The 24902-nt window shown below is 42.8% G+C and overlaps 1 protein-coding gene across 1 annotated transcript in view; it reads right to left on the bottom strand.

Moving 5' to 3' along the window:
* Positions 1-6333: 6333 nt before the first annotated feature.
* The window catches only part of LOC122540860 (pleckstrin homology domain-containing family O member 1-like), a 51071-nt gene continuing 32502 nt past the window's right edge, over positions 6334-24902 (bottom strand). Inside the window, exons 2-4 of the mRNA XM_043677071.1 lie at positions 13207-13311; positions 10921-11019; positions 6334-7419 (exon numbers count right to left, since the gene is read on the bottom strand). Coding sequence (XP_043533006.1) covers positions 6334-7419; positions 10921-11019; positions 13207-13311 — 1290 coding nt within the window. The remainder of the gene's footprint in view (positions 7420-10920; positions 11020-13206; positions 13312-24902) is intronic.

The raw sequence follows: 24902 nt of genomic DNA, 5'->3' as shown, positions 1-24902 counted from the left end.
TCATTAAACAAGCCTGTGTAGTAGGTTCCTCAAATATTCCCATTCCCAATGCTGAGGAAGTCCAGCACTTTAGTGCAAAAGTCAAGGTTGAAACTCTTGCAAGCACCTCAAAGACCAATTTGATGATTTGTCTTTCCTGAAGTCCCCAGCATTATAGATGTCAATCATCAACTGGTTCAACTCACCAGAAATGGTTGGAAAGAGCAAATACTGCAGTGTCAATAGATCCTGACACTATTCCGGTAATACTTCTGAAGACTTGTGCTCCAGCATTACTGCACTCCAATCCAAACTGTTCCAGTACAGCAACACAACTGGCATCCACCCAGCAATGTAGAAATTGCCCAGGTCTGCCTACTCTACAAAAAGGAGGTCAAATCTCATCTGGCGAACGATCCCCACCCATTTCCTCCTCAGAATCATCACCAAAGCGGTAGAAGGGAACATCGACAATCTACCAGCAGCTCTGCAGCAATAACTTGCTCATTGACATTCTGTTCAAGTTCTGCCAATGCCATTCTGCTCCTTTGGTCCAAATCTAGAGGTGAGGTCAGAGCAATATAAAGGCAGAATTTGGAGAATTGCTCAAGGAGTCTGAGTAAAACTGAAGCCAATGGGAATCAGAGGAGAATTGTTCATAGGTTGGAAAGGAAGATAGTTGTGGTTTAAGACGACCAACCACATCAGTCCCAGATCACTGCTGCAGGAGTGTCTTGGGGCATTTTCTTAGGCCCAACCGCCCCTCAGCTGCTTCATCATTGACCTCCCTTCTGCATAAAGTCAGAAGTGGGGATGTTTGCTGATGATTACCAAACTAGATAAGGGCTTTTGCCCGAAACATCGATTTTACTGCTCCTCGGGTGCTGCCTGAACTGCTGTGCTTTTCCAGTACCACTCTATTCCAGAAGATGATTACACAGCAGTCAGTTCCATTCATAACTCTCAAAACACTGAAGCAGTCTGTATTCATATACAGTAAAACCCGGACAATATCCATATTTTGGTTGAAAAGTAACAAACATGCCATAATGATAATTACCAATAAAGGAATCTCTACTTGACATTCAAAGGTGTCACTGAATTACGATCACTGAATTCCTCCACTATCACCATCCTATTGGCTACTACTGACAAGAAATTGAACCGGATCAATCATAAATACTATGGCTACTACAGCAGGTTGTTGACAGTATTTGGGCACTGTTGGCTTGGCTAGCATTCATTGCTCAAAAGAGTAGTTGAGAAGCAATTACATTGCTATGCGCGTGGAGTCACATATAGGCCAGATCAGATAAGAACTTAAGAGACAAAAAAACTGCCAGATGCTGGAGTCCAAATTAGACAAGCAGAGGGTTGAAAGAGGATACAAGCCAGAAAGCATCAGGTGATGGAGAAGTCAATGTTTTGGGTATCACCCTTCTTCAGGATTGGAGGTGGGGGAAGGGGGAGTGCAGATGGAGGAACAACACCTCCTCTTCTGCCCGGGCAGCCCACAACCCGGAGGACATACCACTGACTTCTCAAATTTCAAATAACCTTCCCACCGATCCCCTGACTCCCATGCCAGCCCCACCTCCTCCCATCCATTCCTCCTACCAACCCCTCCTTCCAGCTACCAACTGGATTCATTCCTCCTTTCCATCTACCAGGTCATACCATCTGTATTCACCTTTCACTAACTTACCACTCCACCTCTTTCCCCATCCACAACCCTTTTCTTTTATCTGCAGCTCCCCTACTGCCACTTCCATTTCTGAAGAAGCATTATACCCAAAACTTCGACTTCTCCACCTCCTGATGCTGCCTGGCTTGCTGTGCTCTTGCAGCCTCCTGTTTGTCTACTCTAGACCAGGTAAGAACGGCAGTTTCCTTTCCTAAACGACATTAGTGAACCAGATGGGGTTTTCTTGACAATCAACAATGTCATTATTAGACTATTAATTCCAGGTTTTGTTTACCGAATTCAAATTTCACAATCTACTAATCGAACCTGGGTGTCCAGAATATTATCTGACTCTCTGGATTAGTAGTCTAATGGTAACACAGTTAGGCCATTGCCTTGCCTCCACCCCTCACCCCCTCCCATCCTGAGCAAATACCTTGATAAAAGGTTAAAGAGAGAGCTAATGGAGATATTCAAAACGATAAAAGTTTATTGGGAGAGAAAATAGGGAGAAACTGTTTCCTTCATTAGTAATGCGATGTTATAGATTTAAAAGAATTGGTAAAAAGAGGGTAAATGAGGAGGAACATCTACATCTAAAATATAGAAGGCACTAGCTGACACTAGTCACTTTCAAATAACCAACACACTGGATGGAATGTGTTATAAGATTTATCGATCTTATAATATAAAAGATAGGATGTTTTACTACAGGTGTACAAAGCCCAGGTGAAATCATATCTATGTACAGTTCTGGATACCACACCTTCAAGAATATATTGAAAAGAGTGCAGCACAGATCCATCCAAGGGGTACTAGGACTCAAAGGGTTAAATTAGGAGGAGAGATTTAGCTGCTTTCTCTGGGCATTCAGAAGGTTAAAATTGATTTGGCAGTGTCTTTTCGGATTTTGAAAGCATTTTAAATTGGACAGAGAGAAATGTTCCTCTGGTCATAAAGGCATGTACATGGGAGTAGAGTAACTTTTTTTTTCGACTCTGTGGAGGTCAGTGTATAGACGGGAAGGTTTTCTGCTCAGGATTGGGTTTTTCTGTGAGATTCCATTCTTCACATGTTTTTACATATTTAGGTTTGGGTAAATTCCAAATGTTACGTAGTTTGAAGTTCTGAAGTTGTCAGGGCATCAGGTGCTATATTTAAAAGGCACTTGGACAGCATTTACCCTCACAACCCTCTGCTCATCGGCCACACTCACAGTGAAAATTTCAGAGACCAGGCAAAAATCTGGCACTACATGACAGCAACATGACAGAGGATCCCTGAAGGCTATAAGGAAGGGAATTTCTTTCGCTTATGAAAGAGGCAATGCTGACTGACAATGTTAGAGACAAAAAAATTGCAGATGCTGGAATCAGGATAGACAAGCAGGAGGTTGGAAGAACACCTAGAGGCTATACTGACTGACAAAGGCAGTCTCAATATAGGATGATATGGAGGTTAGTGCTCAGGGATAGATCCAGTGCTGCAAGAGGATGAATGATCTGTTACATTCTATCTACACAATGCTTTATGCTCTCATGAGTGAGAGAGAGCATGGTAAGCTTGTCACTGCAGAGGACTGTCACACAGGAGGTTGGATGCCAGGAATCCAATGCATCAGAAACTTCATGCACTCACTAGTGCCCATTTATTGCAGCTACCAATGTAGCACTACAGGTACCACAATGGAACTGCCCTCACCAGGATTACATGCTTAAAACATAAAATGAGCTATAACACATAGCAGTTCACACACCATCAGCTCATTGACTTTGCCTCAGAATGAGGAGAATGTGCACATCTGATAAGTTTGCAGGGGACAAAAAAGCAACCACAAATGGTGGGCTTTGAGTTCAGCCCCATTTGCTAATACTGGCCAGGTTTGCTGGTGTCAGCCAGTGCAGCTGTCTCATTTGGGCAGGCTTGTTGACACAAGTCAGGTTTCACCTTTAACATTAAGCTTTAACAATGACAAGCCAGATTGTACATAACTAGGTCTTCCCACGAGCTAATCAAAACAAAGTATTTGCACAAAGAAATACCTTGGATCCGAAGATAAGTAACAGAACAAGTCAGTACTCACCGGAGCTTGTTGAAAGAAGTCCATCCTGCAAGGCACACAATTACATGGTCAGGATTTGTGAATACAGTCACTTCTTACTGATCAGCCAGAGAAGTGGCAAAGAACGAAAGGGAAGAAAGTCCAACAAATCTTTAGATCCCAATCATTGAATCCCCACAGGAAGTAGGCCATTCAGTCCATCAAGTCCACACCACCCCTCTGATGAGCAACCCATCCAGTCCCATCTCCCTACCCTCTCCCTGTAACCCTGCACCTCCCCAAGGCCTAGCCTGAACATCCCTTGACACTATGGGAAATTTAGCATTGCCAATGTACCTAACCTGCACATCTTTGGACTGTGGGAGGAAACCAGAGCACCTGGAGGAAACTCACACATATAAGAGTGAACATGTAAACTCCATACAGACAGTTGCCCAAGGTTGGAATTGAATCTGGCTTCCTGGCGCTGTGAGGGACCACTGTCCGATCTCATTGTTTTGGGGATGTTGTCCCCTGCCTCCTGTGGCCAAAGATCTGCAAATGAGATTTGGACTTCCCCTTCTGTTAATCTGCCCCTGACCTTCTGTTAAGTTTTAACCTTCCCAATCTCACTCCTGTGAGCTTGTTTCCTCTCTAGCTGTGTAATCTCCCCGTTCTCCTTCTGCTAAATTGCATCCCCATACCCACCTGAAGTGTCACATCATTCTCCATCCAATTATTTGGTCATCAGCAAATTATAACATTGCCCTGCAATTTGGAATTATTTCTGTAATTACAAGCAAAAATAGCCAAAAGAAGTCCCTTATGGAACACAACTCATTCCAGTTTTCCTTCGTAGCCCTATCCTGTGCCTTCTACCCTCCAAGCAACTCTATTTCCTCTATCCTCATACAGCATCCTTGCAAAGACAAGTGGATTGAAAGCAGAATTGAGACAACTGTTGGGTGGGTCTGTGGAGATGGTGGAAGACATGTAATGCATTAAGAAGGCACTGGTGAGGGACCTCTGCACAGAATTCTTCCAGAGACAGAGGATGAGTAGTACCATTCAAGGTAAGTTGTGAAGGGGATGATAAGCTATCAAGGCTTTGAATACAGGAGTGTCTTGGATGATAGAGTCCTGGGCATGGATGCAGCAATTGGTGTGAGGATAAGGGCAAAAGAGCAGAAAAGCCAGAAGGGGTTTCAGTTATGAGGGAAAATTGTGGAAACATTCATACTAAGCAGTTTTGAAGTTGAGGATAAAATATATTACTGGGATAGAGTAACGCAAACTTTACTCTGTACCTGGAGACTATTTGATCTGTGAGAAGTAGAATGAACATTTAATATTGCAAGTGGCATCCCACTCACAAGTCAACAAACACATTAAGTAGCTAGCTTCGTTTTCAGTTCCAAAGGGTAGAAGCTATGGGATTGTTTGACTGATTATTCTGAAGAAAATTGTAACCTGACCTTCGAGTTTCAACTATCTCTGGCCAGGGCATAGACAAGGGGGAACATGTAACAGTGCAGTGTTTGAAATGGGGTCAAAATCAAGTGACTACATTGAACAATTTATACTAATTTCCAGCAGTGTGAAAGTGATTAAAATTCAACACATTTGAAATGAGTGAAATAAATGTAACACAGATTGCAAGTGAATAGAATGTCATTTTATTGTGAAGTGCTTCATGCTAGTCAACAGCATGAATCCCTTGTTACAGAAAAGTATAAACACGGTTAAAGTATAAATAAAGCAATAAGCCTGGGCTAATAGGCAGGATATATAAAAAAATTCCACTGGGTATATACTAAGGCAAAGTCATATTAGTTTTTTGCATAAATATTAATACTGGCAGTAAGAAGTATTTTAACATGAGTTCACAGAAATACAAACGTCTCATCTGGACAATACAGTTAATCTAAATACAGTTAATCTAAATACAGTTAATATTTATGGCAACTCAAATACTGACTGGTTAAAAATATATCAGTGATGCTACATTCACATTTCAATGATCACAGAATGTTGCACTTAATTTCCTTTTAATTGTGGTCAATTCTGGACATTTCTACCTGTCTCTTTCACAAGACAAGCACCAACATTCTCTCTCTCACTGACCTGACAATATCAATTTCACTAACTACTGCAACAATCTGTAATAAACTGTTAACCAGTTTGATGCATATAGTACAAAGTCTATTTCCCCTGCGATCACTTTATTTAAAATTTAAAATACAGTAGGAAAGCCAGAGGCTTGAAAACAACCGGCTCAAAGCAAGACAGGGACAGCAAACTGGAGGAAGCTCATTAGCTAAAAGGCGAATACTGGTTTTGTGCAAAATGCCTGAATTTCAAGAATTGTCAAGCAATTGACAAGGGCAGCAGTGTGGAATTGCAAATGTACAATTCCAGCTTAAAACTGCCTTTTTAAAAGAAAACTGTTCCTTCATTGTGAAGCATCTCAGCCATCTGTGCAAAATGTTCACTTTAACACAAAAAACAGAACTCATCCCTATCTCTCCAAAGAAATTTAACAATGCAGGAGACCTGATCCAAAATACTCATATTGCAACTTACCAAGCACCCAGTTTGAACCACCATTCCTGCATATTACAAATTCAGGCTAAGGCACACTCCTCCTGTAGAAAGTCAACAGATTTTTACGTCTTTCTCTTTCCTCTGAAGTGAGAGTCTCAGGTTTCTTGTATAATTCCTTTAAATCTTTAAGTTCTTGCAAGACTTTGTCTGCTTCTGACCATTTAGCCATAGCATCGTTCAACAAGCGTGCTGCACTCCTGGTTGACCAATTGTCTTGGGTGGTGGTGCTCTGAAGACGTTGCTCAACAGCTGCGTCCTTCCCAGAGACTTGCTGGAGAAGTTCCCTTGTTACTTTTAGCTCAAAAGCTATACTACTTTCCATTTTTTCCACATTTGTGTTCTTTAGGTTGCCATAAGTATCAAATTGTTTTGTTATTACTTGTTGCTTGGATTCTGATAAGATATCTCCCAAGGAAGCACATTTCACCCGTAGTAGATTTGCCCTGTTTAGTGAACTATTACTGTTGGTTTCAGACTGTTGTTTCTCCATTTCATTTGTATCTGTAGATGCTTTTGTTTGAAAATCAGACTCACCTTCATTTTTGAGGAGATCAGAAATCGTTTCTCTGGTACAAGATAGCTTTCCAACCTCTCCCTCCTCGGCTGGTGGACCCTCTCCTTCTTTCGCTGGCAAACCCTCACCCTCCTCGGCCGCCTGACCCTCTCCCTCCTCGGCCCCCCGACCCTCTTCCTCTTCGGCCCCCTGACTCTCTCCCGCCTCGGCCCCCCGACCCTCTCCCGCCTCGGCCCCGCGACCCTCTCCCGCCTCGGCCCCCCGACCCTCTCCCGCCTCGGCCCCTCGACCCTCTCCCTCCTCGGCCCCCCGACCCTCTCCCTCCTCGGCCCCCCGACCCTCTTTGGCTTTGTCCAATGGCTCCTGGTTTGATGGTCCTTCTCCCTCCTCAGTTAGTGGACTTTCTTCCTTCATTTCTAATGCATCATTGCTTTTTGCATTAGTGCATCTGGCTTTAGGCATAAGGATAGGTCTATTCTTCTTGGCTTGATCACTGACTTTTTCTTTCAATTGCGCTTCATCTGTCGATTCTTCAATAATAAGAGTCTGAGCACCAAGTTCTAGTCTCTGTATTCCACTGGACATAGCACTGGCTACCTAGGATATAAAAATAACCTTTGAACATTTTGCTATTCTTTACCCTTGTGAGAGATCAGTTCAACAAAACCATCAGCAACAAAATAAAAGCTGCACAGCAAGAAAGGAAAAAGTAAAGTAGCATATGTGGTGACAACACAGGGGTTGATGTATCAGGTGTGGGTTGACAGGTGCTACCTGACTTAAATAGTGTTTCACAGCAACAAGATTGCATCTGTCAGAAGTCATACTTCCTGGACACCATAAGATATAAAAGCAGAAGTTAAGCCATTCAATCCATCGAGTCTGCTCTGCCATTCAAACATGGCTGATAGATTTCTCCTACCCCTGCAATCGCAAGAAGTGCAAAACGTGCGCCCACACCTCCCCCCTCACCTCCCTCCAAGGCCCCAATGGATCCTTCCATATCCGTCGCAAATTCACGTGCACCTCCACACACATCATTTACTGTATTCGCTGCACCCGATGTGATCTCCTCTACATTGGGGAGACAGGTCGCCTACTTGCGGACCGTCTCAGGCAACACCTCTGGGATACCCGCACCAACTAACCCAATCGCCCCGTGGCTGAACACTTTAACTCTGCAATCTTCTTCCTGACCTCTCCGCCCCCACCCCCTCTCCGGCTTCCACCTATCGTACTCCCAGCGCCCCTCCCTCAAATTCCCCCCCCCACCTTTTATCTCAGCTCGCTTGGCACACCAGCCTCATTCGTGAAGAAGGACTTATACCTGAAACGTCGATTCTCCTGCTCCTCCGATGCTGTCTGGCCTGCTGCGCTTTTCCAGCACCACACTTTTCAACTCTGGTCTCCAGCATCTGCAGTCCTCACTTTCTCCTGATAGATTTCTCAACCCCATTCTCCCGCTTTCAGCCCAGAACTCTTGATCCCCTTGATACTCAAGAACCTATCTATCTCAAGCTTAAATACAATACAACCTCTATTATATGAACATCAATTATTTGAATTTCAGATCATCCAAACAAGATTTCAAGGTCCTGTAAAAAAGGCATTAGGCAACTCAGCATTCAGTTATCAATTAAATGGCATTGTGGTGTGCATTGCCAGATAACCAAGAAATGTTTGATAACTGACACACAAATTACCACTTGCTTACAATAGATCAGTTATTGGTTCAACAGCATTATGGCATGCATTGCCGGATAACCAGCACTCATAAAATACCGATTGTTTATGATCAGATTGTTTATCCGAACAAAATACTCCCCGCCCTTTTCGTTCGGATAATTGAGGTTCTAATGTACACGTAATGACCTAAGCTCCACAGCCTTCTGTAGCAAAGAATTCCATAGATTCACCACTCTCTGGCTGGACAGGTTTCTCCTCATCTCTGTCATAAAAAGGTCTTCCCTTTATTTTAAGGCTGTGTCCTCAGGTCCTATTCTCTCCAATTTTGCCAACATCCACTCTGTCCAGGCCATTCAGTATTCTAAGAGTTTCAATTAGATCCTCCTTCATCCTTCTAAACTACATCAAGTATAGACTCAAAGTCCTCAAATGTTCTTCATAGGTTAAGCTTTTCATTCCTGGAACCATTCTCGTGAGTTTCCTCTGCACAAGCTCCAGGGCCAGTATGGCCTACCTGAGATACGACGCCCAAAACTGCAGACAATATTCGTGTGAAATTCACTCAACTCTCAGAGACTAGAACAGTTCTCCATAGATGCCCTCCCATGCCATATGATGTGGCATAAATGGCAGCAAAATTATTGGAAAGAGGAGAAAGATCTGCTGAGATTGAAGTGAAGGAAACCACAAATACTGGGGCAGTTACATGAATAAATCTACAAAACTAAATTAAAAGTGAAAATAAAATTCAGCCTCATCCTTTTGGAGAAGTTTGAAAAGAGGAGAGACGAAGGAGTGCCTAAGGGAATTGTGCTGGCTACAGCTAAGACCTTGAATTGCTTGAGAACATGGAAAACATAAGAGACCGGCAGCACCATTAATCCTTTTATCTTATTTGGGCATGGTAAACAACCTACTTTAACCTGTTAACAGTCAAATAACTTCCTTATTATATTTAACTCATGGAGCATGTCTAAACTATTGACTCTTAATACACTTATAAACCATTACTTGGGACCTCAATCCCTTTTCGGTAAGCTTTGACCACACTTTATAAATGGAAAGGGAATGCTAACCTCTCAACCTTCTTCTCTGTAACAAAAACAGCCTCAAGTCCCTCAGCCTTTCCTCGTAAGACCTTCCCTCCATACCAGACAACATCCAGATAAATCTCCTCTGCACCCTTTCCAAAGCTTCCACATTCTTCCTATAATGCAGCGACCAGAACTGTATGCAATACTCCAAGTGTTTGTACAGTTAGAACATGACCTCATGGCTCCGAAACTCAATCCCTCTACCAATAAACGCTAACACACCGTACGCCTTCTTAACAACCTGGGTGGCAACTTTCAGGGATCAATGCACATGGACACTGAGATCTCTCTGCTCAACCACACTACCAAGAATTCAATTAGTCTAATACTCTGTAATCCTGTTACTCCTTCCAAAGTGAATCACCTCACACTTTTCCGCATTAAACTCCATTTGTCACCTGTCAGCCCAGCTCTGCAGCTTATCTACGTCCCTCTGTAACCTGCAACATCATAGAACATAGAACATAGAACAATACAGCACAGAACAGGCCCTTCGGCCCACGATGTTGTGCCGAACTTCTAACCTAGATTAAGTACCCATCCATGTACCTATCCAAATGCCGCTTAAAGGTCGCCAATGATTCCGACTCTACCACTCCCACGGGCAGCGCATTCCATGCCCCCACCACTCTCTGGGTAAAGAACCCACCCCTGACATCTCCCCTATACCTTCCACCCTTCACCTTAAATTTATGTCCCCTTGTAACACTCTGATGTACCCGGGGAAAAAGTTTCTGACTGTCTACTCTATCTATTCCTCTGATCATCTTATAAACCTCTATCAAGTCACCCCTCATCCTTCGCCGTTCCAACGAGAAAAGGCCGAGAACTCTCAACCTATCCTCGTACGACTTCCTCTCCATTCCAGGCAACATCCTGGTAAATCTTCTCTGCACCCTCTCCAAAGCTTCCACGTCTTTCCTAAAGATGTGTCTTTAGGAAAGACACTGTCCACAATTCCACCAACTTTACTGTCATCCACAAATTTACTAACCCACCCTTCTACACCCTCATCCAGATTATTTATAAAAATGACAAACAGCAGTGGACCCAAAACAGATCCTTGCAGTACACCACTAGTAACTGAACTCCAGGATGAACATTCCCATCAACCAGAATCCTCTGTCTTCTTAAAGCTAGCCAATTTCTGATCCAAACCGCTAAATCATCCTCAATCCCATGCCACCTATTTTCTGCAATAGCCTACCGTGGAAAACCTTATCAAATGCTTTATTGAAATCCATATTCACCACATCAACTGTTTTATCCTCATCCACCTATTTGGTCACTTTCTCAAAGAAGCTGTTTAATGACTTACTTCTTTCCGATGTTGCCTTGTTGGTGGTCTTCGGCTGTGGTTTATTTTTGCTCTGTTACGTGTTAAGTGATCCAGAGAACTCTTTTCATCCACTGTAACCTGGACACAAACACACTGCTTAACAACTAATCCTCATATTGATTAACGTTGCAATAAAGCATTCAGAGAACTGGCAGAACATTCCTGACACACAAAGTGAAATCTGATCCACTTCTTGTTACAGGAATCAAAACAAAGAAAATCCAATAAAGACTTCATGTATTGTCTTGCTTCAGGCATCAGCGTAACTTTGGGTTTATGATTCTTCACTGCACAAGGCACTGAAAATCTTGGGTGCCTTTCATCAAAGAAAGATGGGTCAAATCAGGAATTTAATAAGAGCCAATGAAATGCTGCTTGATGGAACCATGATGATTATTGTGTATTACGTAGTAACAACTTTCACCAAGAGATTCACAGTTTGCTTTGTTGTACATGGATTCCCTACTTTAACTAATTACTAAATAGACAGTGGCAGCTCCAACATTACACATTAATGTCACATCATCTATATATAAACAAGCCATGAAGTTGGAATCACATCATGCTGTCATGCTACATTCATGTAGGTTGCAGTTACTCATGAAACCTGTAATAATTTTGGGTTAGTCAGTGATATCATCGTACACTAAGTTCTTGAGCTTCATGTTACCAACCAAGATTTGGCTGATGTGATATAGGCTGGTGTGATAACACAGAATCCAAATCACTGCTTATTTCTGCTTCCGCCACTTCTGTGGGCAACAATCTCTGAGTCATTCCCACTCACTGTGTAAAAGTGTTCTTCCTCATTTTCCCCCAATGCACAAAATCTTAAGTCTGCATCTCCTGGCCCTTGTACCATCAGCTAGTAGTAACTGTCCATCCCTGTCTATCTTAATCCTAATCTTGTGCAAATTGATCAAATTTTCCCTCAATCTTTTTGTTTCCAAGGGGGACAATCTCACCTTCTCCATCCTTTCTTTCCAGCTAAAATCCTGTGTTGCTGGAACCATTCTGGTAATTTTCCTCTGCACCCTCTCAAGAACCCTCATACCCTTCCTAAACTGTGACAAAAAGAACAGGAAGCAATAGTCAAGCTGTGGCCGAACCACAGCTTTATAAAGCTTTGTACAACATCCCTGCCTTCCGTCTCAATATCTTATATGTTTATTTTGCTCAAGAGCCAAAATGCTTTGCTAACTCTCTTTCAATATGTCCTCTCACTTTCAAAGATCAATGCACACAGACTCCAAGGTTTCTTTGTTCCTGTACACTCTTCAGAACTGTGCCATTAAGCCTACATTGCCTCTTCCTATTGCTTCTGCCAAAATGCCTCACTTCACTCTGTGCTGCACTAATTTCCATTCACCACTTGTTTGCCCATTTTCTAGCCTATCTACATCCTGGTTCTTATTACCCACACTATCAGCTACACCTCCATGCTTGGTATCATTGACAAAAGACTGACTCCATAGCCCAATATCCACTCAATTACGTACAGCGAGAACAGTGGTCCCAGCAATTACCCTTGGGGTACACAAGTTTGCACTGTCCTCCAGTCTGAAAAATAGCCAACTGCCATGACTCAATGCTTTCTTTCCCAAGCCATTTCGTTTATCCAAGTTGACATTGTTCCTCCTATTCCATCAGCCTCAGTTATGTGAACCAGCTTTTTATTTTGGAACTTTCTCAAATGTTTTCTTAAAATGTAAAGAAATTTACATTGCCCTCCCTTCGACTCTGATCTCTCCAGCATCTACAATCCTTACTTTCTCTAACGTTTTCAGTTGCTTCATCAAAGTATTCAGTGAGATCAGTCAAGCATGATCTGCATTTTACAAATCCAGGTTATCCCTGGATTAACTCAAACCTCTCCAAGGGCCTGTTGGCACCTAAAACCGCATCTTAATAGAAGATTAGATTCCCTACAGTGTGGAAACAGGCCCTTCGGCCCAACAAAACCACACCGACTCTCTGAAGAGCAAACAACACCTCCTCTGACTAATGCTAACACTATGGGCAATTTAGCATGGCCAATTCACCTGGCCTGCGCATCTTTGGACTGTGGGAGGAAACCAGAGCACCCAGAGGAAACCCATGCAGACATGGAGAGAATATGCAAACTCCGCACAAACAGTTGCCTGAGGATGGAATTGAACCTAGGATCCTTGTGCTGTGAGGTCGCAGTGCTAATCACTGAGCCACCAACTGATACTAAAATAACTCATCAGTATAGAATAATACAATGAAACTGAGAACAATCACCTGATCAAACTCTTTGTTATTGGCTTCTTCAATGGCTTCATTCAGGGCTCTGAGCCACGAATCCTTCTCCTCAGCATCATTAACTTGAAATTTTAATTCAGGTACCTGCAACACAAGAATTGGAGCATCTCAGTTCATGCATCAGTCCTTCTTCCAACTACCCTACTTGGTTTTGACTGTAGATGTAGATTCCAGTGGTTAGACACAGATAGTACATTACCACACAGTTCGAGTAGCTGCAAATTGGAAATGAGTAGTGAGGTGAAGAACCAATTGGAATAATTGGGTATGAAGGTGACAAAGGAATAGATGAAGATTTTGGCTGATGAGCTGAAACAGGGATGAAATTGGATGATATTATAAAAGTGGTATTAGTGGTGGCATGATTAGGAGATTGGAAACTCACCTCAGGATAAAATCTGAAACCAAGGTTGCAAACAAATTAACCTAGTCTCAGAATGTTGCCAGGTTTGAATTTGATAGCTCAGGAACAGTGCTTGGAGCAAAGATCAAAAATAATGGTTTTGACTTTCCCAATATATAACTAGTGGAAATTTGCACTCATCGAGCAATTGATTCTGGATGACAAGTGGGTGTATGAAGGGATGCTGTCAGGATAGAATTGATGACTGTTAGTGATGATTCCAACCAACTTCGCATTACACCACCTAGGGGTAGCATGTAGACAGGCAATAAATCCAGTGAGTCAGGCCGACCCCATGGGCTACTTACTCAATATGGCTGACTCCGCCGGGCACACGGCCAAGCCGGCCGACTCCACGGGCTACATACTCAATATGGCCGACTTCACCGGGCACATGGCCAAGCCAGCCAACTCCACGGGCTACATACTCAATATGGCCGACTCCACCGGGCACACGGCCAAGCCGGCCGACTCCACGGGCACACGGCCAAGCTGGCCGACTCCACGGGCACACGGCCAAGCCGGCCGACTCCACGGGCACACGGCCAAGCCGGCCGACTCCATGGCACTCTCAGCTGGACTGGCTGTTTATGACAAAGAAAAGGAGCTGAATTAGACCCAATGACTTCTCTGTTTGATCCTTCATTCTTCTTGTTTTATTACTTGTAAAAGATTATTTACCTGCAATTTTATTCAGTTTTAGTGAAGGGGTCACAGCTAAAACATCAATTTCTCTATTCTTCCCAGAAGCTGACAGACATGCTGCATTCTGTTTCATTTCAGATTACCAGAGCTGTGACACGTTTTACAAAACCATTCATCTGGTAGCAGCTGAAAACCTTTCATTTTCCTTTCTAACTTGCAAGAATTCAAAGCTATCAAGGACATGCAATAGACACTCTTGCCTTGACAAGGAGTCAAACGCTATTTATCTCTGCAAGTTTATCCCTGCTTCTATTCCAAGGTCTGTAAGGAGAGAAAGAGAGAGTGCGCATGTGGAGAGAGTGAGAGTGAGTGCATGTGGAGCATAGGGTGGAGGAGTGAGACTTTGTTTAGCCTTGGCTTGCCGCTAGCTTCCCTATTGTTTCCTATGCTTTCTTCAGTGATATTCCTAATTTGCCAACCAGCAACACAAAGTTAGTTAAACCTCTGCAATGAAGCCTATATTACTACAACTTCCTTGCTCAACCCACAGCCTGTAACACAATTCCCCTTTCATTTCCCTTTAGAACTACCCTGCTGATAAGTATTCCATATTTGTTTTGTTCCTTTCACTTCTATGCATCTGCTGTTGCCTTACAGTGCTTATTGCTGGACAATCTTGTAGCACTGCTGGGAAGATGTTTCCTTTCACGGGGGAATCTAGAACGAAGGGTCTTCAAAATAAGGCCTCTCCCATTTAAAATGAAGACAAGCAGGAATTTCTTCTCTCAGAGGTTGTTAATCTCAGGAATTCTATAACCAAGAGCAGTGGATACTGGATCATTGAATGCATTCAAGTCTAAGTTAGATAGATTTTCAATCTACAAGGGCAAAAATCTATGGGGCCAGACAGTCAAATGAGGTTGAGGCAACCATTAAGGTGGCATATGATTGGGCTGTTTCGAGTGGCTGAATAACCCACTTATCCTTTAAGTTCTTATGTTATTCACTGCCTACTTTCTATCTTCCTTGATTCCATGAGACAGCAAAGACCCCTTCTCAGCTCTAAAGATATTAAAGCATTCGAAGTCCTCTGGGGTACAGGATTCACATCCTTAAAGGAAAGAGATTTCTCTTTATCTCAGTCCTAAATAAATGGCCTCTTATCCTGAGACTCTGCCACTATATTAATGCAGCATAGAAACCTCTTGTTGATCACCTCCTACCATTTTCACCCCTATCCAGCTAACAAATTAGTTCTTCATTTTCAACAGTAATTTGGATGCTACACTGAGGGTGGCAAGGAAATAGAGTGAATTCTAGATGTGGTGCTTCAAAGTCCATTGCTATAAGTGGATCAGTAGTATCACTACTGACTGAGCTGGTCGAGTCTTAAAGGACAGAGATGCAAGACTGGGGCTGTGGCAGAAATTGAACAAATAAATGAGAAGGGAAAATGCTACAGAACCTGGTCCTCACCTATCTACCTGCTGCAGATGCATTCATACATTACAATGCTACAGTGGAACTTGGATTATCCGGCATTTGAATAACCAAATTTTGGATTACCCGAACAGGATTGCAAGGTCCTGATGCCAGGCTAACTATATTATCCGACATCGATTAACCAAATGAAATACTCTCTGTCCTTCGGATAATCGAGGTTCCTCTGTAATGGGATTAACTGTAATGGTATAATTCTTGTGAAAATCAAGTTCCATCTTCATGTTGAGTATAGCCTTCATTGCCTAAATGAGATAGATTTTGAAAATATTTAGCAATTCAAAACTGACCATCTGTGAGGTGCAATGTGCCATCAGCAGCAGCAGAATTGTATCCAACAACAATCTGTAACCTCATGGCCTGACATGTCCCTATCTCCATAATGACAATGACACCAGGTGAATCAACCCTGGTTCAATGAAGAGTGCAAGAGAGCATGCCAGGAGCAAAACTATGCATAAGTAAAAGTCAGGTCTTAAGTTAATGAAGTGACAACCTTGCATGCAAAACAGCAAAAGCTGCATGCAATAAACCAGTTTAAATGATCCCATAACCAATGGATCTGATCAAGTCCAGCAGTCCACCCCAATGTTCCCTCAAAACTTCTCATGCCACTACACATACCTCCAAGGTCTGTGCCAAGCAACAGTTTCTGCAAGTAGAAGCTATGCATAAGTATGCTGATTGGGAAGCTTCATGCATGCCAGTCAAGCAGTTGTGCAGCTTGGTGGAAGATTGGTACTGCCATATCCAGTTGTGATTGGTGGTGGGAAATTAAACAACTAACATGAGGTGAACGGTCTGTAACGATTCCCAACCTCAATGATGGGGAAACCCAGCATTTCAGTGCAAAAGATAGGCTGAGGCATTTACAACCACCTTCAGCCCAGAAGGCCCGAGGTCCCCAGGATGACAAATGCTAGTCTTCTCTAATAATTTGATTCACTCAAGATAGTTGAAGGCACTGTATGCTGCAAAAGCCAGAACTATGCTCCGAGCCAAACTTTTACAGTACAGCCTCAAACCTGGCATCTACTTGACAATGTGAAAAGATGTACAGATATGCCCTGTTCACAAAAAGCAGGGCAAATCCAACCTAGCCCAATACTGCCCATCAATCTAATTTTAATCATCAGTACGTCATGGATACTGTTGTCAATAGTCCTAACAGGCAGCATTCTCATCAATAACATGCTCAACATTGCTCAGTTTAGTTTATGCCAGGACTACTGAGTTCCTGCCTTTATAACAGCTTTGGTCCAAATATGGGAAAAAGACCTGAACTTGAGAGATGAACTGAGGGCAAATGCCCTGAAGATGAAGGCAAAATTTGACTAACTGGGGCATTAAGGAGTTCCAACAAAACTGAAGTCAAAAAAAGCACTCTGCTGATTGGAGTCAGATCTAGCTGTTTGTGGTTATTAAAGGCCAAGCATCCCGTCCTGAAGCATTGTTACAGGTGCTCCTCAGAGGACTGTCCCAGGTCTAACCAGGTGCTTCATCGATGACCTTCCATTGATCATAAAGTCAGAAGTGGGAATATTTGTTGATGATTGCACAATGTTAAGTGTCTACGTTCCCTCTAATAGTTCCTGCTGTGTGTGGATCGCCGTAATGCATACATGGCAGTGACTTCCTCAATTGGAAGTCAATGCATCCACACACCAATCAGCAAGTGCAGGCTTATAAGTGGCTTCGTTCCTGTGCAGCTTAGAGGGGACATTGTTCAGTACTAATTGCTGCTCCTCAGATATTGAAGCAGTCCTTGTCCAAATGCAGCGAGACCTGGACAACATTTAGTTTGGGCTGATATTTGCAACACAAGTGCCAGGCAGTGACTTTGTCCAACAAGAGGGAATCTAAGAATCTCACCTTGTCATTCACTGGCATTACCATCACTAAATCCTTCACCATCAATGTCTTTGGTGATAGCATTGCCCAAAGCTAGAACTGGTCTGAAAGTATTGTGTCTACAAGAAGAGATCAGAGGCTGTAGTGAGTAACCCACTTTCTGTCTCGCCAAAGCCTGTCCACTATTTACACACCACAAGGCAGGAGTGTAAAAGGACACTATTATCTGGTAGGTACAGCTCTAACAAAACCAGAGAAGTTCAACACCATCCAGAAGAAAGCAGCCTGCTTGACTGGTATCTCAGCATCTACCCTCAATATTCACTTCCCCTACCACTGATGCAAAGTGGCAGCAACAAGGTGCACTACAACAATTCACCAAGCTCCTCTGCCAAATTCTAAACTTACAATCTCTACCACCTTGAAGGACAAAGGCAGCATAAGCATGTGAACACTGCCAACTGCAAGTTCCCATCCAAATGACACATCATTTGACTTGATTGTATTGCAACCCCTTCACTGTCACTAGGTCAAAGTCCTTGAACTTCCTTCCTAATAGCATTAAGACCCAAAATTACATGGACTAAAGCAGTCAAAAATGAGGCTTCCCAAGGGCCATTAGGAATGGGCAATAAATGTTGGCCTAGCCAGCAATGACCAAATCCCATTAAAGATACAAAAAGGAGGCTAGGGTTCGAATCCTATCTGCTTCAGAGATGTACAATAACATCTGTGAACAGGTTGGTTCAAAAATATCTGCACATTCCATGTTTTTTGATATTTTTCCATTTTTCTATTCTTACAAAAAAAGGAATAACTTTACATTTCCCTACATTATACTCATGCTGCCATGTTGTTGCCCACTCATTTAACTTGCCCTTATTTCTGTGCAACGTCTTTGCGCCCTACTCAATGCTTCATTTGGATCGCCTGTAAATACATTACATTTGGTGTATTGATCTAATGTCATTAACATAAGTTGTTAATAGATTTTTTTTTAGATTAGATTAGATTACAATGTGGAAACAGGCCCTTCGGCCCAACAAGTCCACACCTACCCGCCGAAGCGCAACCCACCCATACCCCTACATTTACCCCTTACCTAACACTACGGGCAATTTAGCATGGCCAATTCACCTGACCTGCACATCTTTGGACTGTGGGAGGAAACCGGAGCACCCGGAGGAAACCCACGCAGACATGGGGAGAACGTGCAAACTCCACACAGTCAGTCGCCTGAGGTGGGAATTGAACCCGGGTCTCAGTCGCTGTGAGGCAGTAGTGCTAACCACTGTGCCACCATGCCGCTCACAAAGCTGAGGCCTAGCAATCATTCTTTCTGCATTTGACTAGCTTTATCTCGAAAATGACCCAATTACCTCCACTCTTTCCTCCCTGTTTGTTAGCTAATCTTTCAACACTGCTGATGAAAAATATGATGTCAAAACTTTTCATCTTGCACTCATCAGGACAGGCACAAGAAACCACATTTCAAAGAGAGCAACAATTCATACTAAATGAGAAGAGTGCTGATTGATTAGAAAGTCATCTGATCGGTTGAGACATAGCCATCGAGACTACACCAAGAAAATATTATCCTCCAAGCAGATTACTACCTGAATGGCTGTAAATTGGAAGAGGGGAGTGTGCAGCGGGACCTGGGTGTCCTTGTGCAGCAGTCACTGAAGGAAAGCATGCAGGTGCAGCAGGCAGTAAAGAAAGCAAATGGTATGTTGGCCTTCACTGCGAAAGGTTTCGAGTACAAAAGCAAGGATGTGTTATTGCAGTTATTCAGGGCCTAAGTGAGGCCACATCTAAAATATTTTTGGTCTCCTTTTCTGAGGAAGGATGCTCTAGTTCTCGAGGGAGTGCAACAAAGATTCACCAGGCTGATTCTGGGGATGGCGGGACTGGTATTGAGGAGGGATTCATGAGGTTAGGATGTTTTTGCTGGAGCTCAGATGAATGAGGGGCAGATCACATAGAGACTTATAATATTCTAACAGGCTTAAGACAGCGTCCAGGCAGGGAGGATGTCCCTGAGGTGGGTGTGTCCAGAATCAGGGGGTCACAGTCTGAGGATTCAGGGTGGACCATTTAGGACGGAGGTGAGGAGACATTTCTTCACCCAAAGAGTGGTGAGCCTGTGGAATTCATTATCACAGGAAGTAGTTGATGCCTACCAGCCTTCCCTTTCACCCTGACAGGAATATACTTTCTCTGGATTCTTGTTATCTCATTTCTGAAGGCTTCCCACTTTCCAGCCGTCCGTTTACTTGCGAACATCTGCTTCCAATCAGCTTTCGAAAGTTCTTGCCTAATACCGTCAAATTGACCTTTCTCCCTTTTAGAACTTCAGCTTTTAGATCTGGTCTATCCTGGGTCATGGAGAAAATCAAACGCAGAACATGACTCAGGCAAACTCCATTTTCACCTGAGTGAGGCCTTTTTATTGCAGTATGAGAATTAGCTCATCATGTATGAATGTGCTGTGTGCTGTGAACTGTGACCCAATTATGAGATAAACAGGAAGTAACAGCAAAGCATTAGCCCATCAAGCAGGACATAATGGAGTAACATATGACACTTAATCATGCTGTTCAACAGCTTTCATTGGACTGTTCCAGCAAAGGAAAACATCAACACAAGTTATCGAATCATACAACATAGAAACAGGCCCTTTAGCCCATTATGCCTAAGCGGATCAATAAACATCAGAGTGCATTAATCCCGTTTACCTGTTCTTGGTCCAAAATCTACTATGCCCTAGCATTTTAAATTGTTATCCAGATGTTCTTAAATAATGGGAGAGTAGCTGTCTCCTCGACCCTCTTTGGTAGCAAGTTCCATATCATCCCTGGCTGAAAAAAAAACTTTTTCTCAGTTCTCTCTAAACCACTTAGGCCTCGCCTTAAATTTGTGCCCATCTGACTTTAGACATGTTTGTCATGGGAAACGATTCTCACAATCTACTCTATACCTCAATCAGATCCCCCCTCAGCCTCCTCTGCCAGAAGGAAACCAAAACCAGCCTACACAATCTCTCCTCATAACACTGTTTTCATCCCAGGGAACATCCTGGTGAATTTCCTCTCCGCCCTCTCCAGTACAATCACATCCTCCTGATAGGGTTGCGACCAGAACCACACGCAGTATTTCATCTGTAGCCTAACCAACGTTTTATAAAGCTGCAATATCTCTTCTAGTTTCACACAGCAGCCTGGCATGCATCTCATCAGGCCCGAGGGATTTATGCACCTTTATGCCAGCTAAAACATCTAATATCTCCTAACTGTTAATCTTAACATGTTCCAGAATCCCACTGTCCCAACTGAAATTCCCACTATAATATTTGTATTCACAGAGGACAAAGAAATATTAACTTAATACTTCACCCATGTCCTCTGGCTCCACGCATAAATTGAGCCTTTAGTCTCTAACAAGCCCTACTCTTTCCCTGATACTCTTCCCTCTTATTCTCAATATACTTATAAAATGCCTTAAGACCATAAGATATAGGAGCAGAAATTAGGCCATTCAGCCCATCAAGTATGTTCTGCCATTAAATCATGGTTGATAGGTTTCTCAACCCCATTCTCTCACTTTCTCCCTGTAACCCTTGATCCCCAAGATACTCAAGAACCTAACTATTTCAGTCACAAATATACTCAATGACCTGGCCTCCACAGCCTTCCGTGGCATGGAATTCCACAGATTCCCCACTCTCTGGCTGAAGAAGTTTCTCCTTATCTCCAAACGATCTTCCCTTTACTTTCAGGCTATGCCCTCAGGTTCTAGTCTCTCCTACAAATGGAAATATTTTCCCAACATCTACTCTGTCCAGGCCATTCAGTATTCCCTCCCCCACAATAATTCTACACTCCATCGAATATAAATCCAGAGACCTCAAGCGTGCTTCATTTGTTAAGCTTTTCATTCCTGGGACCACTCTCGTGAACTTTTTTTGAACATGCTCCAGGGCCAGTATATCCTTCCTGATATTGCACAGAATACTGTGCCCAAAATTGTACAGAATACTCTAAGTGTAGTCTGACCAGAGTCTTATACAGACTCAGAAGTATACTCCTGCTTTTTATATTCAAGTCCTCTCAAAATAAATACCATTATTGCAATTGCCTTCCTAACTACTGACTCAACCTGCAAATTTACCTTGAGAGAATCCTGGACTAGAACTCTCAAGTGTCTTTGCACTTCAGACTTGACTTCTCTCCACATTTATAAAATAGTCCATGCCTCTATTCTTTCCACAAAAGTGTATGACCTCACACTTTTCCACGCTGTATTCCATCTGTCAGTTCTCTGCCCACTCTCCTAACCTGTCAGAATCCATCTGCAGTCTCCTCACCTCCTCAATGCTACCTGCCCCTCTACCTATCTTTGTATCATCTGCAAACTTAGCCAGAATGCTCTCAGTTCCTTCATCAAGATTGTTAATGTATGAAGTGAAAAGCTGCGGTCCCAACACTGAGCCTTGCGGAACATCACTCGTCACCGGCTGCCATCCTGAGAAGGACCCTTTTATCCCCACCCTCTGCTTTCTGCCTGACAGCCAAGCTTCTATCCATGCTAGCACCTTGCCTCTAACACCACGGCCCTTATCTTACTCAGTAGCATCCAGTGCGGCACCTTGTCAAAGGCCTTTTTGAAGTCCAGGTAGATAATATCCACTAGCTCTCCTTGGTTAAACCTGCTTGTTATTTCCTCAAAGGAGTCGAGCAGATTTGTCAGGCATGACCTCCCCTTGATGAAACCATGCTGACTTTGCCCTATTTTACCATACACTTCCACGTATTCAGCAATCTCATCTTTCACAATGGATTCTAGGATCTTATCAACAACCGAGGTTAGGCCAATCAGCCTAACTTTCTGTCTTTTGCCTTACTCACTTTTTAAACAGTCCTCTAGGACTCTTCCCAATCTCAGTGATTCCTGAAAGATCACCACTAATGCCTCCATTATCTCTTCATCTACCTCCCTTAGAACTCTAGGGTGTCATCCATCTGGTCCAGGTTACTTATCCTCCTTCAGACCATTCAATTTTTCTAGCACCTTCTCCTTGATGATGGCCACCAGACTCAGCTCTACCCTCTCACTCTCTTGAATTTTTGGGATATTACCATGTCTTCTTCCATGAAGACTGATGCGAAGTAATTATTCAGTTCCTCAGCCACTTACTTGTTTCCCACTACTATTTCTCCAGCACCATTTTCCAATGGCCCAATGTCCACTTTTGCCTTTCATGTACCTAAAGAAACTCTTACAGTCTTCCTTCACATTACTGACTAGCTTGCCCTCATATTTAATCTTCTCCCTCCTTATTTCTTTTTTTGTAAACTTCTGGTTTCCCACTGCCCTTCACCATATTATATACTTTCTTTTTTGTTTTTACGTTATCCCTGACTTCCTTACTCAGCCATGGTTGTCTCATCTTTCCTGTACCATGCTTCTTTTCCCTCGGGATGAATCTCTGCTGTGTCTCCAGAATTACTCCCAGAAACTCCTGCCATTGCTGTTCCACTGTCTTTCCTGCTAGGCTCCTCTCCCAGTCAATTCTACCCAGCTCCTCCCTTATGCCTCTGTAGTTTTATTCAGCTACCTCTGATTTAATCTTCTCCCTCTTAAATTGCACAGTAATATCAATCATATTATGATCACTGCATCCTAAGGGTTTTTTCACCTTAAGCTCCCTTATCAAGTCTGCCTCATTGCATATTTCCAATATTGCCCGTTCCTTACTGGGCTCCACCGCAGGCTGCTCCAAAAAGCCATCTTGTATAAAGAGGAAGCTCGATTATCCGAACCAGATGGTGGGGAGCTTTTTCGTTCGGATAATTGATGATTTGGATAATTGAATTGACATTAAACAAGGGAAGCTGTACTGATCTAACGCTGTGCTCTACCGGAGAGTTTGTTTAAATCCAAAATTTTGATGAGTTTGCTATTTAAACTGTCTAATCTTTGCATTCCACAAATTGCAGGTTTAACAGAGGAGGACTAAACCCTTGCCACCTTGTAAGATACGAAATCCCAGCATTAAGCAAGGTCTGGAATATCTTCTATAATCCCAAAAGCATTTGTCAGTGTCTGCTGAACCCACCATCACAATCGAGACAGAAGTACCGCCTGGTGCATGCGTTTCCTTTCTCTGCCATTTTTTTTCAAAAATGGTACATAAAAGTGACAGGAATAAAGCACTTAGTTTTGCCAAGGGCTGTATAATTAACACTTATGTAAAAAAAAATCAAGTCATGGTTGATTGGGTGTTTGTGTTTCTTTGTTTTTGCCAGCATTTTCACATGTTCTTCAGTTCAGGTAATCCAAATTCACTTATCTATTGATGTAACATTTTTACAGGACCTTGAGATCTTCTTTGGATAATCCAAAATTCAGATAATTGGTATTTGGATAATCAAGGTTCCTATGTACATTCCACAAATTCCTTTTCATGCCATCCACTAACAACCTGATTTTCTCAGTCCATTTGCATACTGAAATCCCCTATGATCAATGTAAACCTTGGGATTTTGCTTAATCCTATCTGCCAAAAAATATTTCATGGCCCCTCTTTGCCTTCCTACTGGAGGCACTGTTGAAATCATTGTGCAAAAGGCATGATGTACACCAGATTACATCTACATTTTGAAAGTTCGCCTGTGAGAAATAAAATGATGGGACAATTTTCTAATTCAAAGGAAAATCAGCAGATCACATTGTCCCACCAAATACGTGGGCAGACTGCCAATTCGAGACAACCACAGCAAGAGTTCACACTTTACAAACTCAAAGTCAGAGTTTCATGAGGAAAACATACTTAACCAGAAATTAATTACTTAGATTTAAAGGTCTTAATTAATTAGATCTAAGGACATTTACTTGTAGTTTTCGATCAGCTTGCAATATGTTGGATCAGTAATTCCCAATGTCAGTCAAAATCCAAGAAGCATGACTGAAATAATCAGGAAAATGTATCCAAGTTAATCCAAGCCAATAGCTGCAATTATGCGAACCCTCATAAATAATAGCAGCAACAGAATCAGTGTAATGTCAGAAGAGGACCTGGAGTGTAGGGAGGTGAGGAACATGGCATCAATTTCAAAGGAGGGTGCCTGTAAACAGGAAAGTGGCTTGAAGTGTGTATACTTCAATGCAAGAAGTATACGACATAAGGTAGGTGAACTTGCAGCGTGGGGTGGTACCTGGGACTTCGATGTTGTGGCTATAACGGAGACATGGCTAGAACAAGGACAGGATTGGC

Source organism: Chiloscyllium plagiosum, chromosome 36 (assembly GCF_004010195.1).
Source record: "Chiloscyllium plagiosum isolate BGI_BamShark_2017 chromosome 36, ASM401019v2, whole genome shotgun sequence".
NCBI classification, from domain to species: domain Eukaryota; kingdom Metazoa; phylum Chordata; class Chondrichthyes; order Orectolobiformes; family Hemiscylliidae; genus Chiloscyllium; species Chiloscyllium plagiosum.
Note: the sequence above shows the minus strand (reverse complement) of the source record. Positions and strands in the feature narration are given on the sequence as shown.